This window comes from Schistocerca gregaria, chromosome 4 (assembly GCF_023897955.1).
Source record: "Schistocerca gregaria isolate iqSchGreg1 chromosome 4, iqSchGreg1.2, whole genome shotgun sequence".
NCBI classification, from domain to species: domain Eukaryota; kingdom Metazoa; phylum Arthropoda; class Insecta; order Orthoptera; family Acrididae; genus Schistocerca; species Schistocerca gregaria.
Window position 1 is genome coordinate 356,687,892 of NC_064923.1, and position 15,065 is coordinate 356,702,956.

The 15,065-nt window shown below is 41.4% G+C and overlaps 1 protein-coding gene across 5 annotated transcripts in view; it reads right to left on the bottom strand.

Moving 5' to 3' along the window:
• Positions 1-15,065, bottom strand: part of LOC126268100 (proton-coupled amino acid transporter-like protein CG1139) — a 70,323-nt gene that overhangs the window by 18,416 nt on the left and 36,842 nt on the right. For all 5 annotated transcript variants that reach the window (XM_049973612.1, XM_049973611.1, XM_049973609.1 and 2 more), the window contains exons 3-9: positions 14,795-14,941; positions 12,665-12,748; positions 8,626-8,712; positions 8,021-8,168; positions 5,027-5,151; positions 3,453-3,537; positions 1,249-1,593 (exon numbers count right to left, since the gene is read on the bottom strand). In XM_049973612.1, the coding sequence (XP_049829569.1) occupies positions 1,249-1,593; positions 3,453-3,537; positions 5,027-5,151; positions 8,021-8,168; positions 8,626-8,712; positions 12,665-12,748; positions 14,795-14,941 (1,021 nt within the window). The remainder of the gene's footprint in view (positions 1-1,248; positions 1,594-3,452; positions 3,538-5,026; positions 5,152-8,020; positions 8,169-8,625; positions 8,713-12,664; positions 12,749-14,794; positions 14,942-15,065) is intronic.

Consider the following 15,065-nt stretch of genomic DNA (forward strand, 5'->3'; position numbering starts at 1 on the left):
AAAACAGAGTAAAAGGGAGAGAAAAGATCTTGGCCAGGGAGGAGCGTCAGGAATCTCCAAACACAGCTTTGATGTTATCTCGGTATTGGCTAAATCAATGTTCATATTTAACGGCTTTTATAGCGTAACTAACCGTTACTGATTCTTCAGCTGTATTGGCAATGACTTCCGTTTCTTTATACGGTGACCGCGTGACCTATAGTTGGTACTTTTAAGTGTTACCTTTCTTTATGTCCACGTGGCTTCCATAGAACCTGATGAAGTTTCCCACTCGCGGCTGCGGGCAGAGTGTAAAGCACTGAGAAAGATTATGGCAGTCTGAACAGTTACGTCATTCTGGTATGGTTTTACAACCACACACTTCAGTTTTTCAAGTTCGTCTGAAAGCGGAACCCTTGCCTGCACTCTCCGATTACACATTTATCTTAATAAAGCTATTTCTTACACTCTCAACTTTTAGCATTGTGTGGCGACAGATTTATGTATGGAGACATGGTTCTCTAATAGCGGTAATACAGAAGAGATTTTTAGACAGAGGTAGTCAAGTAATTTTTACTATTCATATTATGCGATGTTGAGATTAATGTTTCGCAAAGAAATACAAAAATGAATGATTTGTGAGAACAGCGACACTAAGAACAAATATTTAAGTACGGGGAATTGGAAACGTAGGACTCGGTATGTGCTTTAGGTTAGTGTTTAGCCATTACAGACTAAATTTACGAAGCAGTTTCTTTCCTCTTACACATAAACGAGCATGCAAGAACGAAGCCCTATTTCATTGTCTAGACTAACAGTTGAACTGATCCATATTATATGAAGCCCGGGACTGCCCTATCACGGGCTACTTCCAATGCGTATGTTTGCTGCGTAGCCTTCAAGGAAGCGTTTGATTTCAGAGGACTTAGGTCTCACATAGCTTGTTATTTCTCACCCCATTATAACAGAATGTTAAGAGAAACAACTTACATTTTAACGAGAAAGCTCTGTCAGCAAATGACACTGATTTGCTACTGGTGGTCGAATCTAATTTGAAAATGGAGATGTTTAATAGTTTGCACTTCTTTAAACAAAGGCTTTTGCGAGGCTACTTTGGAAATCCAAGGATTATCACTCAAATCAGCTCCGCTGTTACGGTTGCAACAGTAGACTAATTTATGCAGTCGTTAGATTTTAACAAAAGTTGCTAAATTATTGGCTGATTATGTACCATAACTGAAAATAGTCGTCAAAATCAAGACTACTTACCACGCCTATTCCTTCGAGTGCAAAGACGGCGGTGCCAAAGAAAAGCGGTATTCTATCCCAACCAGCCCAAGCTTCGACTGTAACGTTGTATACTGTTACATTCGACCATGTATCCGTTTTCCTGTTGTATTCCACTGGTGCTGCTTGTTGGTCAACGTATATTTGATAACAGATGATGCCTAGACACATCACCACGCCAACAACCATTGTTACGTTGGCAATAGAAGAGACGATGCTGAGGCTACTCAGGTTTGGTATAGCAACCAGAACCATTAGAACCAGCGCCAGATGAAGAAAATAATCAATTGAACTCCACTCATTTTCTTTGCAGGACACGTCGATGAGCTGTAAAGTAAGTTTTAGTTAGTGTTTACGGTACATGAAGTGCTTAAAACATTTAGTTTTGTTTGAAGCAGTGTGGTTTTATTAGGAACTTATTGTATGCTAGCATGATGCGTCTAATTTGTTTCAGGAATCCCATTTCCTTTTACATCAGCCTTATATTTCTGGCATCTTCGGGGAAATACAGTTCTCAGCGGATTTGGTAAACTTTTTGCAGGCCATTAAATTCTTTCCATTGTTATAATTTCGTTATTTATAACGTTATAGACTTCATAACTGAAAAGTATTATCGTACCGACAGTCATGTCTCACAGAACTGTGAGCAAATGAAAATGACTAGGGCAGTGTTAAAGTAGCTTCATTTATCAGTAGTGCTCTAACACTTAACGTTTAGTGAGATGAGACATTTCCCCAAAACAAATTTGGAAATACCTATAACCATTAGCCCAGTTAATGGAAATTAAGTTTCAGTCGTCCAGTTAGTTCGCATGAGTTGATTATTACATAAAATCAGTTATGGTTGCTTGGCCTTTAAGAAACATTAAATGTACTGTAGAAACCGATTTCCTAGCAGTCATCGCTACTCCAGTTTCCTTTAAATGCGTAACTTAGCCCCACAGTAATATTCTCATCCTGCCTTGAGTAAATATCATCCGCTACAGACCATATTTGTTGACAATCTGCAACACTATCATTGATTCCACTGATACTTAAGAATTTCCACACTTGCACTCATTACTAGGATTTTGCCTTCTCTGCTTCTTAAGAAGTTGTGCTGAATCAGATATTCTAGTTAGTTTCATTTTTTATAGATGTTACATTTTGCTTTAACATTGCCTCTGCTTCTAGACAGTTTTGTTACAATCTTCCTGTCCCATACGGAAACCTACTGCTATTGTGCCACTTATCGAGTGAAATTATCTGTTCCTTAATAGTTTATCTGTAAGTCTTAGGGCTTGCTTGGTCATAACGATTTTTGTGATATTAGGCTGTTAGTTACCTCATGATTTAGACAGTTCCTTTACCAGTTTAGTCTCCTGATTTTCTTCGTTTTCAGACGCCATTCAGTCTTAGACATTTACGGGTTCATCGTTTTATCCGTGTTTAGATCTCAATGTTAGAATGACCAAAACAGCTTCCCATTTAATAAACTTTCACGCAAAAATTCTTACGATTAGCAGCGTTCAACCTGCTTGAAGAGAGGAAGCCCGAACTTTACCACCCCCATCCTTTAGATTACTTTACTGTACCCAAGTCCAGCACGTCGATATTCTATCACATACACTAGTTTACTCAGATAGGTTTCAAAGTTTTCGTTGAGTAATAATAGGCACTTTGTCAAGTACCTCAAAATTGTTACTTTTTGCTTATTAAAATCCTGTGAAGTTCCCATTACATTGTTACGAAGCTTTTAATAGCTTTTAAGATATTTCATGATAGGGAAACCTGAAGGCAATTTGCAGGATTACTTCACAACGCATTTTTCTCAGGAGCGACGCCTATCATTATGCGAAGAGTCACCATTGAACCAGTGAGACTGGGACGATAGCACGACCAGAACGAGATGTCAGCTTTAGTCCTCGGTTTCTTAGTTAAACAGATTAACGTAGCTAATTACGATGGTTACAAGTGCTGAGTGTTTTGGGGGGAATGATGGGGCTGTTTAGCATAGACTGCTGCAGTTCATTTCAGTCAAATTTTTTAGAAATACTTTGACTCTCTCGTTAACCATACCTCCTCCAACGTTCCCAATCGGCTATTCATTTTCATGCTACCACTAAAAACAGAAGTAAGTCATCTACTTTTTTGCTGAAGCAACGTATCTGAACAGGTATCTCTTTACAATCTGCTTGTCTACTCACCTGTTTTAAGTTTTCTTTAACGAACAGCACGTAGACACTGCAGACGCCTATCATGTAAACCAGTAAGACGACTTCCGTGAAACCTCTGGAAAAATGACAAATTTTTAATCAAACTTTTACTCCGCGTTGCTATTTCTAAGTTTCAATTTATGTTTTGAGACTACGAGTAAATACTAACAAATTACGAACAAGCTAATTTCTGTTCAAATGGACAGGTTTGTCTTGGACCGTACGCAGCGGAACTGAATTATCTGGAAATCTAAGCGGAAAGAGAGTTATCCAGTACTTCGGTTTTTTTGTTTTGTTTTAGGGCACAAAAAAACAAACTGAGGTCAACGCCCAGGTCATGTCCATAGAACATCAATAAATAAAGTCAAGTGACTATGTCAAGCCCAGTCACCGGACGGAAAGAGCTAAAAGCAAGGACTTCCCCTCGGAGAAAGTTCCACAAAGCAGGCTGTAGAGACAGCGGAGGCCCCAAACCACAAATTTAATGTCTTTCACCATATTGCTACGACGGATGAAAAGTAGAACGCTATCGGTAGCCCGTCCCTCGTATTCTGAAACTACTGAAAACATACACTGTAAATTAAGAGATTAAAAAAAGGGGCATTGGATCAGGAAACGGCGAACCGTCGAAGGTTGATAGCAATGAGCATGATGTGGTGAGAGACCACCGCGGAACAAATGGCTAAAATGACAGCGCCCTATACGCAACCTAACTAAAGTGAAATACTCGCAACGAGACGGCCGAGACAGAGGTTTGCTAAGCCGCCGGGACTGGTTTCATTTCCGTAAGCTTGTTTCTGTGAGGATAAGACAAGTGGTGACGCCGAAGTGACACCGTCTGCCCACAGATGGCCACACAGATCATCCGAAGCAATGGAAGATCTAGCAGGCCGATGTAGGGGGACTGCAGCCTTGGCAGCAGCCTCATTTCGCGTCGGACCGACGTGACCGGCAACCCACTTTAACATCACGGTGACTCCCCTAACGGCGAGCAAGTTGAAGCTTTCTTGGACCCACTGCACTAAGGCTTTGACTGTGTGTAGCACACACATGGTCTCAAGAGCACAGAATCTGAGCGTGTGACAAAAAGCTTTTATCTCTGAATGTACTGGGTGGTCTGATGGCGGAAAGACCTGCTGTGAAAATGTAGCAGTGTTCTGGAAGCCGATACCGAAAATGGTCGATGCCAAAGACTAAGGCACACCCGACGCTACGGTCCGTCTTCGGGCCATCAGTGTAGACGAAGGTGCTGTCGCTAATTTGACCGCGAAGGTCGAGAAACTGACAGCTATGGATCTAATCCGTAGCAGTGTCTTTGGGAAGCGAGTGAGGTCCAATGTGAACACGGGCTGCCGCACGAGGCCAAGGCAGTGAACGGTTCACATCCACTACATGGTGACATCTGCCGTAGATGTTTCGTAGATAATTCGAACTGTCAATGTACATTTGTTATTACAAAACAAACACGTCAGCGACTCCAGCCTCGGGAGCCAAATCTTTCAGAGGCATTCGCTTTGAATAAAGGTATATTTCAATTTAGTATTTTGACAGCTCAGTTCACTTACCTGGCAAATGGAGCAATTCTCCGCACGACGGGTGACCTCGAGGTCTTGCAAGCTGCAGCAACAGTGTCCGCGTATTCCAAGGCAGGAACCATTCGTCTTCTTCTCAGCGTACGGGAAGATCGCACCTATTTAACAAATGGTTCTGTTAAGTTTGTGTTCGCAATTCCACTAATAGCCGCAATTTTACTGTGAAGTAAATGTGCTAGTGCACTATTATTTTGCAACACTACCGAAAAACAACGCTTTCAGTTCAATCCGGTTAGTTTCGATTACCCCCTACGAAACTTCCATCATTTTAATGTTTAGTTTTTCACTCTTCTCGTATGAAGTGGTTGAGCCTAAAATAACCAACCTTGTGACGTTTTGTGTAATTGACATTTATGTTTCCCGTTGCGGTATTAACATTTTAGTCTATGGACTACGTCATAATTTCTTACAAGTTGGTTTTATTTCTTTTTCAACTAAGGATGACAGTTATCGCTAAAATAACCGGTTTACGACTGTTTTACTCCACGTTAGTTCAACTTGACTTAAAACCGCTTAAACTAAACTGTTTCTGAAAAAAGATTTTCGGTTTTTATTCCATTATTTCCTGTGACAGACCCGGGAATCTCAGTTTCAAGATAGACTCAAAATTAAATAGGTAGGTATAAGTACACAGTCCCTCGAGTGATCGTATCTTCTCTGGAAGTGACGAGTGGTTCAGTACAGAAAAAATTACCACTTTATACCTACTGTTTGTAATTTAATGAAACATTGCTCAAAAATGATGTATTCGGTGATCATACCACTATTTGGGCATTATCAATAGTGGACGCTAAAGGGTGAAAGCTGAGTTGGTGATAACTTCTCCGTATTCAAGGGATACAAGCAGATAATGACTTTATATTGACACTGGCAGCAGATGGGCTACTTATTTTTATTGTAACCTATAGATGAACTTAGTTTCTAATTGATTCCTGATACGGTAATTTCCTTTCTCTTATTTTACAGAAATAAGAGAAATCGAATATCTTAAACCAAATAACGCATCGTACTTCATTGCTATGCCACTTCATGGAATTATTTCCAGACTAGCGTTTATGCCATTCAGAAATACAGTAGATATCCAACGAAAACAGCGAGAAACTACGATTTAAACCAGGCGGGCGTTAGCTCTTCAGCAATGCGCTGTCACGTCTACATTAAGTCACGTCTAAACTATGCGGTACCAATTCTTAAGCCATTGTGTTGCTCGTTTTGAGTGTCGGCATAGTTTAAAAAACACTAAACGGTTTTCCCATTTTCATATTCCAAACCAAGGCAAATTTTAAAAATTACACCTTTCGCAAGAAAGGTGTATTTAAAAACGAAAAATTTTAGCTCTGTTGTGGTTAAATGACATTTCAGTTTTTTGCTCTTGTTAGTAAAACAAAACCTATTAAAACAGACCGAACAAACACCGAAAAATACCGGCTATTCAGAACTAGAATACCAGTGTGTTTTAGAAAGCTAGTCATTCCCATCCCTATTTCCAACAGGAGGCTTTACAACCTTAAGTCGCCTACTGTACAATCAGCTTGTGGTCAGATCTACTTTTATAGTGATACTGAAAGGTGGCTCTTTATTTGCTATTATAATTCTGCTTATGTCATGGGCCACAATAAAAGTTTGTTCGTAAATTTGATAAATTTTCTCAAGCCTTCTAGTATCACTTTAACATCGCCTTTGTAATTATATATTTTGGAACCATGTTCGCGACATGTGTTAGGGAGATTAGCTTTACTTCGTCAGTGTAGAATCAGAGTGAGCAAATATCAACTGTGTGGTGACGCTTTGTTTAGAACTGAGGGAACGCTGGTCTGCCCTGGAGTGGAGGCAGCATTACTTGGAGCAATTTTTGTAACATGCTATTTAAAGAGATGGTAAGCAGAAGGATTGTAATACTGGATCAATGAGAAGAGGTAATGTTTGGAGATAACTTGTTTTTGTTATGTTTATAATTAGTACGCTGATTGTTGTGACAGTGGTTATGGTTTAGATTTTCTTTAAGTTCTTTCTGTAATTAGGTTCCATGGTTCTTTCACTGCAGTGACAGATCCTAAAGACATTTTGCTAATTAGTTGGTATGTGAGAAGTGTGGAAAGTTATTATTGCTATGACTTTACGAAGCTCGGTTAAAACTAAGTGTCGATTCCGTCTGAGATTAGTTCATTTGCGTTCATGGTTTTATTTGATTCCACACTCATTGTACAACACGAGTTGTGTGCTGAGTAACATTTGAGTACTGATGAAATTGTCTCCTATTGCACATCGAGTAAACAGTGACAAACTTAATTGACAGCCGGCTCATTTTTATGAAGAACTAAGTTGCACAGCAGGCGAAAGGTCTATTACTCACAGGTAAGCCATTAATTTTATGACGGTAAGTACATATTCAGATTCAAGCACAGTTTTTAAAAATGCATTTATGACAATATCATAACTTCCGAGATTTATTGCGAGTAAAATTTGTTGTGTGCTACATTGTGATTTCGAACCGATTTAACAAAGTCCGATGTGTTTTATTTAGTGATAATCTTGTTTAGTTACGATAATAGTTCCGGTACAGCTATTTCTAAACTAAAATCGGCCACATTCGGGGTCAACTTTTAACACAGTTATTTTGTTTCATTCTCAAATAGCGTAATAAATTTTATTGAGAACAGATGCCTTTCTCGCAGTTCTATTGTTTGATCGACCGATCAATATGGACTTACAAAATTTTCAGTCATCTCAGTTCCTCAGCATTATACAATTTACAATGCAACTTCACAATTTTGAAGTATTTAAACACAGTGATACTTTTACCCTATTTTCGCTGTCACTTCTTGCGCACTTTATCTACACTTCCAAGTATTTCTTTGTCTAGTAATCTACTTAAGGCAATTTTATGATCAGAATCTGATTTAGGGACCTTTACTTCTTGCATACAGAGCAGATAGAATGCTATCTTAAATTCAGAAGCATACGTACCAGTAGATGGATGCAGTAGACACAGACAACTGCTATAGCTGCGAACAAGGGAAGTCCTATCAAACCGGCGTTGCGTATAGCCATCGGCATAGCAAGTATGCCCGTTCCCATGGAGGCTTTCGTAAGATTCGTGAAAACCATCCAGTTCCTAAAAGAAACAATCATTTTAATCCACACCAAATATGCAACCAGGAGTGTTTAAAGCTTCATCTGTTTCTAACAATCTGTTATAATGATTATTTCGTCGACGAACACAAATGGTTTAATATTTTAAATATGAATAACCCTTTTGTAAGAAATTTCTTGTTGAGAGATGAATTTCGCGTCACCTTACTGCAGCTAAAATAAGGAGCTGAATAGTTTGATTATAGAACCGAAGTTTTGATTCCGGGTAGGTATAATATTGGGTACACTCTGCGCTTAACTTCGTAGCTGTTACAGTGGTGTAGGTACATTGGCATCAGTGCTTTAATGGCAGTAATTACGAAAGCTGTTACGACATGAGTCGTTCTACAAGATACATACAGAACCTAATCTTTGAAAGGTCTAAAATTCATCCTGAATGAGAATCAGTACTAAATTACTTCACAGTAAGGCATACTCACGACAAGTCCGGATTATTCGAAGCATTACTGGGTAGAAGCATCGCTTCCTCATTCTCCGTCTCTGAAGTGCTGCAAATGTTTTCGGATCTGCAGAGAAAATAAAAAGGCTTAATCCCTTGACAAGATTAACGTATCAAATAGCGATAGTAATGGCTCGTTTGCTCACCAAATTTCATTCGCTAACTCAGTTGTGCGTTATGAAACAAGTAGAGTTTGAGCACCTGTCAATACGACTAAGTTTTACTACATTTTGCATTGCAAGTGCGTAATCTCTGAAGTTGGCGCGATACTGTACAGAAGTAGAGATTTGCACGCACACACCGAAAATGTTTTTCATCACCTCGGTTCCGATAGATCCGGAACATGTACAGAAAATTGGAATAGAAATCAAACATCACTTCCGCCATTTTTATTTCTCATGAAAACCATACATTGCATGTTTTACCACCATACGGCATGACGTTCAGAGGTGGTGGTCCAGATCGCTGTACATACCGGTAGCTTTAATACCGATTAGCAAGTACTCTTGCTCTGATACATGCCTGTCTTCCCAACTATCCACAACTTTATCAAGGCACTGCTGGTCCAGCTTGTCCCACTCCTCAACGGCGATTTGGCGTAGATCCTCATAGTAGTTGGTGGGTGGGTCGTTCATAGCCAGCCCTTTTCCATCTATCCCAGGCATGGTCAATAGGGTTCACGTCTGGAGGACATGCTGGCCATTCTAGTCAAGCGATGTCGTTATCCTAAAGGAAGTCATTCACAAGACGTGCACGGTGGGGCACGAACTGTCATCCATGAAGACGAATGCCTCGCCAATATGCTGCTGATATGGTTACACTATCAGTCGGAGGATCGCATTGACGTATCGTACAGCCATTACGGCGCTTTCCATGACCACTATAGGCGTACATGGGCCCCAAGTAATGCCACCCCAAAACGTCAGGGAACCTCCACTTTGCTGCACTATGTGTAAGGAGTTCACCCTGACCGTGTTGCCTCCAAACACGTCTCTGGCTATTGTGTGGTTTAAGGCATACGTGACACTCATCGGTGAAGAGAACGTAATGCTAATCCTGAGCGGTTCATTCGGCATAATTTTCGGCCCATCTGTACCGCGCTGCGTGGTATCGTGGCTGCAAAGATGGACCTCGCCATGGACGTCGGGAGTGAAGTTACGCATCATGCAGCCTATTGCGCACATTGAGTCTGAACACGACGTCCTGTGCCTGCACAGAAACCATCATTCAACATGGTTGCGGTGCAGTCAGGGTTCCTCTGAGCCATAATCCGTAGGTACCGGCCATCCACTGCAGTGTTAGTGCCTGGGCGGCCTGAGCGAGGCATGTCATGGACTGTTCCCTTATCTCCTCCATGTCCGAACATCACTCCGAGACGCCTGGTCACTTCCCTTTTTGTGAGCACAAAGTAACAATGCCGACGCTCTCGAACAGTGGTACTGACCGTCTAGGCATGGTTGAACTACAGAGAACACGAGCTATGTACCTCCTCCCTGGTGGAATGACGAACTGATCGGCAGTCGGACCCTCTCCGTCTAATAGGCGCTGCTCACGCATGGTTGTTTATGTCTTTGGACGGGTTTAGTGACATCTCTGAACAGTCAGACTGTCTGTGATACAATATCCACTTTTGACGTCTATATTCAGGAGGTCTGGCAACCGGGGTGATGCAAAACTTTTTGATGTGTGTATCTGTACTTATGTATTTCCCATCTACACTGAAGAGCCAAATAAACTGGTACACTTGCCTAATATCGTGTAGGGCCTCCGTGGGCACGTGCAAGTGCCTCAACATGACGTGGCATCGACGCGACTGATGTCTGAAGTTCGGCTGAATGGAATTGAGAATGACTCCTGCAGGGCTCTCCACATATCCGTAAGAGTACAAGGGGGTGGAGATCTCTTCTGAGCAGAATGTGGGAAGGCATCTCACATACGATCAATGATGTTCAGTCTGGAATTTGGTACCAGCGTGTATCTTTATATTTATGGAAGTGTTCCTGGAGGTGCACTGTATGAATTTTGGACGTTGGGGTGTTCCATTGTCCTGCTGTAATTGCCCAAGTCCGTTGGAATCGACAATGGACATAAATGGATTCAGGTGATCGGATGGGATATTTACGTATATGTCACCTGTCAGAGTTATATCTAGACGTGTCAGGAGTCCCACATCACTGCAAATGCACAGGGCCACACAATTACAGAGCCTCCATCAGCTGCTATGCAAGGTCCACGGATCCATTAGGTTCTCTCCATACCCGTGCATGTCCATCCGCTCGCTAGAATTTCAAACGAGACTCGTCCGACCAGTCAACATGTTTCCAGTCATCAACAATCCAGTGTCGGTGCTGACGGTCCCAAGCGAGGCGTAGAGCAGTGTGTCGTGCAGTCAAGGCAACATGAGTGGGCCTTCTGCTCCGAAAGCTCATATCGACGTTTCGTTGAATGGTTCGCAAGCTGTTTTTTATGGCCCAGCACTGAAATCTCCAGCAATAATAGAAAGGGTTGCACTTCTGTGATACTGAACGATTCTCTTCAGTCGTTGTTGGTCCCGTTCTCGCAGATTTCTTCTGGCTGCAGCGACGTAGGAGATTTGATGTTTTACCGGATTCCTGATATTCACGGTACACTCAGATGGTCGTACGGAAAGCTCCCCACTTCATCGTTACCTTGGAGATGAAGACTAACACCACTTTAGAACTAATCTTGATAACCTGCCATTGTAGCACCAGTAACAGATCTAGCACTTGCTCCAGACACTTTCCTTATATAGGAGCTGCCGACCGCAGTGCGTTGTTCTATTAGTTTACATATCTATTTCAATATACATGCCTGTATCAGATTCTTTGGGGCTCCAGTGTAATATAGGTATCACTAGATATGCCAACGGCCCTAGCACTTAAGATCTGATCAGTAAACCCCGTAGTAGAGTTCAGGTGGTTCGCGCTCTGGAAACACGAAGAGTTACTGGTGTATGGTTTTGAGGACTATTTTACAACCTCATAATTTATCAACTTTGTCTGCAAAGACCCCTACATGGTTGCGTTACAGTTGTTTATGCGTATCACCAAATTTAATCTTACCATAGTTTTCCGAATGTGTTAAAATTCGTATTGGATCGCGAAAAGCGAGGGCGTTACGTAAATTAAAAAGAAAATACTAACAGCTTTTCAGCTGTATATTAAGCATTGCAGCTGCGGTATATTTCTATTGACTAATCTCAGATTACCATGTTTTTGGACACAAATTACTGCAGAAAGAACATTTAGTCTAACAAACTTACATATAATACAAAGAAAAAGTGAATAAACAAGCAAGAATAAAACTTCTGGGTACTATCCTGTCTTAATTTATACGAAATTTAGCGTAGCTTGAGTGATAACATTTAAAGCAGGTAAATATGAAAGATTTGTATTTTGAGGGTATTTTCTCTGGCGAGACCGTGAAGAAGCCATCCCATGATAATTGAGTATTTTCAAGAACTGTAAAAAAAAAAAACTAAGCTTATGGTCGATTTCAACTTTGGAATCTTTTGGTTCCTGCTTGGAGATCTACAAACTAACGACAGAGATATAAGTTTAAACGAACTGTCCTGTGATATTTTTGAGGCTGTAGAACAATTTTAACTGTTCAGGAACTTGATTTTGACAACCATAACAAGCCGCTCCCTTCTCTCCCCCTCCCCCATCCCCTTCACCAAATAATTCAACTTAAATATTGCTACTTTTCAGGTTTCAGCACAGAAGAAAATTATTTACAGCAAACAATTGAGTACTGAAATTACATAACGGTTTCCCCACACTGCCACTGCCGAAGGAAGTATCCGTGAGTTTATGCAAGAGTTTAAGAGTGAGGGTATGTATTGGGGCAGGAGGAGAAACTCTTCTGTTTCTGCAGTTAGAACGGTGTATTTTGTGCGATTGTACGTTGACAACTCCGGCTACGCGTTAGTATTTGGAGACTACATTTACAGCTTGCAGGGAAATCAGCAAAGAACTGACTTTCCTTGGAACACTCACCGCCCGGGCACAGATTCCCCAAAGGTTCCGTATCCCTGGAGCGTTGGTCTGGCAGGGTCCGACGCCGCCGCTGCATCGCTGCCTCTGCCAAAACAAGTTGGTAATGTTGCTTTCATACTGTGGTTCACAGACTTAACACTTCGGTAATTTAATTTTAACATAATATGATTGTACATTAATTGGTGAAACCGTATTTGAATATCATGCACTTTAATAAAACTGCTTTCAAACCACTCCCAATCATTGAACATCTACAATGCATTTTAACATTTCATAAGATGGCTGAGCACTATGGGACTCAAAATCTGAGGCCTTCAGTCCCCTAGAACTTAGAACTACTTAAATCTAACTAACCTAAGGATGTCACACACATCAATGCCCGAGGCAGGATTCGAACTGCGGCCGTAGCGGTCGCGCGGTTCCAGACTGTAGCGCCTAGAACCACTCGACCACTCCGACCGGCCTAACATTTTATAAATGTCTTCCACAGTAACGCTAATTTCAAAGCTACCTATCAAGCTATTACCTGCGGCAGAGATGGGAAGACCACATTTGTCTGAACAGCTATTTATTGGAGTTTAGCTATTTCCGAAAATTTAGACAATCCTCGTAATTATGTACGAGAAAAAAATTGTTTTAAATTAAGTTTCAGTTTACACACACTGACGTTATGTAAGTGATGGGATAGCGATATGTACGCGCACAGATGGCGATAATATCGCGTACGGAAGGTGTAAAAGGGCAGCTCATTGCCGAAGCTGTCATTTGTACTCAGGTGATACACGTGAAACGGTCTCCGACATGATTATGGCTGCAAGATGGGAATTCGCGACTCTCAATGCGGAATGGTAGTTTGAGCTAAATGCACTGGACATTTCTTTTGAATACCAAATTTCAGTGATCACCCCTCACCACAGACAACGCAGTGGCAGACGGCTTTCATTGAACGACAAAGCAGCTGCGTTTGCATAAATTTGTCAATGCTAACAAAGCATACTGCCTGAAATAACCGCAGAAATTAATGTGGGGCATACGACGAAAGTATCCGTTAGGACAGTGCTACGAAATTTGGCATTAGTGGGCTTTGGTAACAGACGACACACTTGAGTGCGTGTACTAACAGCACATGCCCTGAAGCGCCTCTCCCAGCCGAGTGACCATATAATCTGGTCCCTAGACGACTGGAAACCAAAGCCTGCTTAGATGATTCCCGATGCAGTTGGTGGGAGGTGATTGTAGGGTTCGAGTGAGGTGCAAACCCTACGGAGCCATAGAGTCAAATTGTCAACAAAGCACTGTATAACCTGATGATGGCTTCATAGTAGTATGGGCTGTGTTTACATCGAATGGTCTGGGTTCTCCGTTACAGCTGAACCAGTCATTGAATGGAAATGGTTATGTTCGGCTACTTTGAGACCATTTACAGCTATCCGTGGACTTCGTCTATCCAACAACGACGCAGTTTTTATGGATGAAAATGCGAGATGTTACCGCGCCACAGTTATTCGCGAATGTTTTTATTAACATTCTGGAAAATTCGAGTGAATGATTTGGCCATCCTGATCGCCCGACGTGAATCGTAACTTTTATAGGACATAATTGAGGGGTCGGTTAATGCACGAAATTCTGCAACGGCAACACTTTCGTAATGATTGGGTCATAGAAGCATCATAGTTCAGTATTAGATTCGTTGGCTTGGAGAGTAAAGGGACTAAACTGCATCCCTCAGTATTTCTGAAGGGAAATTTTAATGACTTGTTTAGCCCACGCTACGTAGAAATGCGGCACTACATTGAGCAGGGTGAGATCTGATACGATATTGGGATGTATCCCATTCCTCTTGTATGCTTACTGTACCGTCAAGTTTGACATTTCAATTTGTATCGTATGAAGGAAAATTACTCTTAGTATGAGTTCTTAACCGTCAACAATTATTTGCCAGCGAAGTACTTATCTACATTAACATACTTTAGCAGTTCAAATTTGTTAGCTGAAGGTCAGCCTTCATATGCCAGATTCTGTTTTAAGAAATTTATATTTACTAGTTGAAAATTTCATGTCTTACTGCCTGGTTTGCCTGTTACCATGTCAGTAATTACGGGTTACCTTGTGGAAACTACTCAGACTCACTGTTTTTGGTGTGTCTCCGGTGCTGTGCTGACGTCACCAACGGTCTCTCTTCCATTCATGATGTCCAATTCATGTGTTACTTCGGCCCCATCGATGGGCGGGCTGTCACATTTCACCGCAAGCGTTTCTTTTGCCGAAGATGTGTCCCTGTAACAAAGTTTATAATAAGGGATCTGAAACTGTAGCACTGACTTTCAGAGTGTTCACGACCAATGAAAGTTTGTACTGTACAATTTGGCTCTTGTCGAAAAAAGCGCAGATCTCGTTTTAT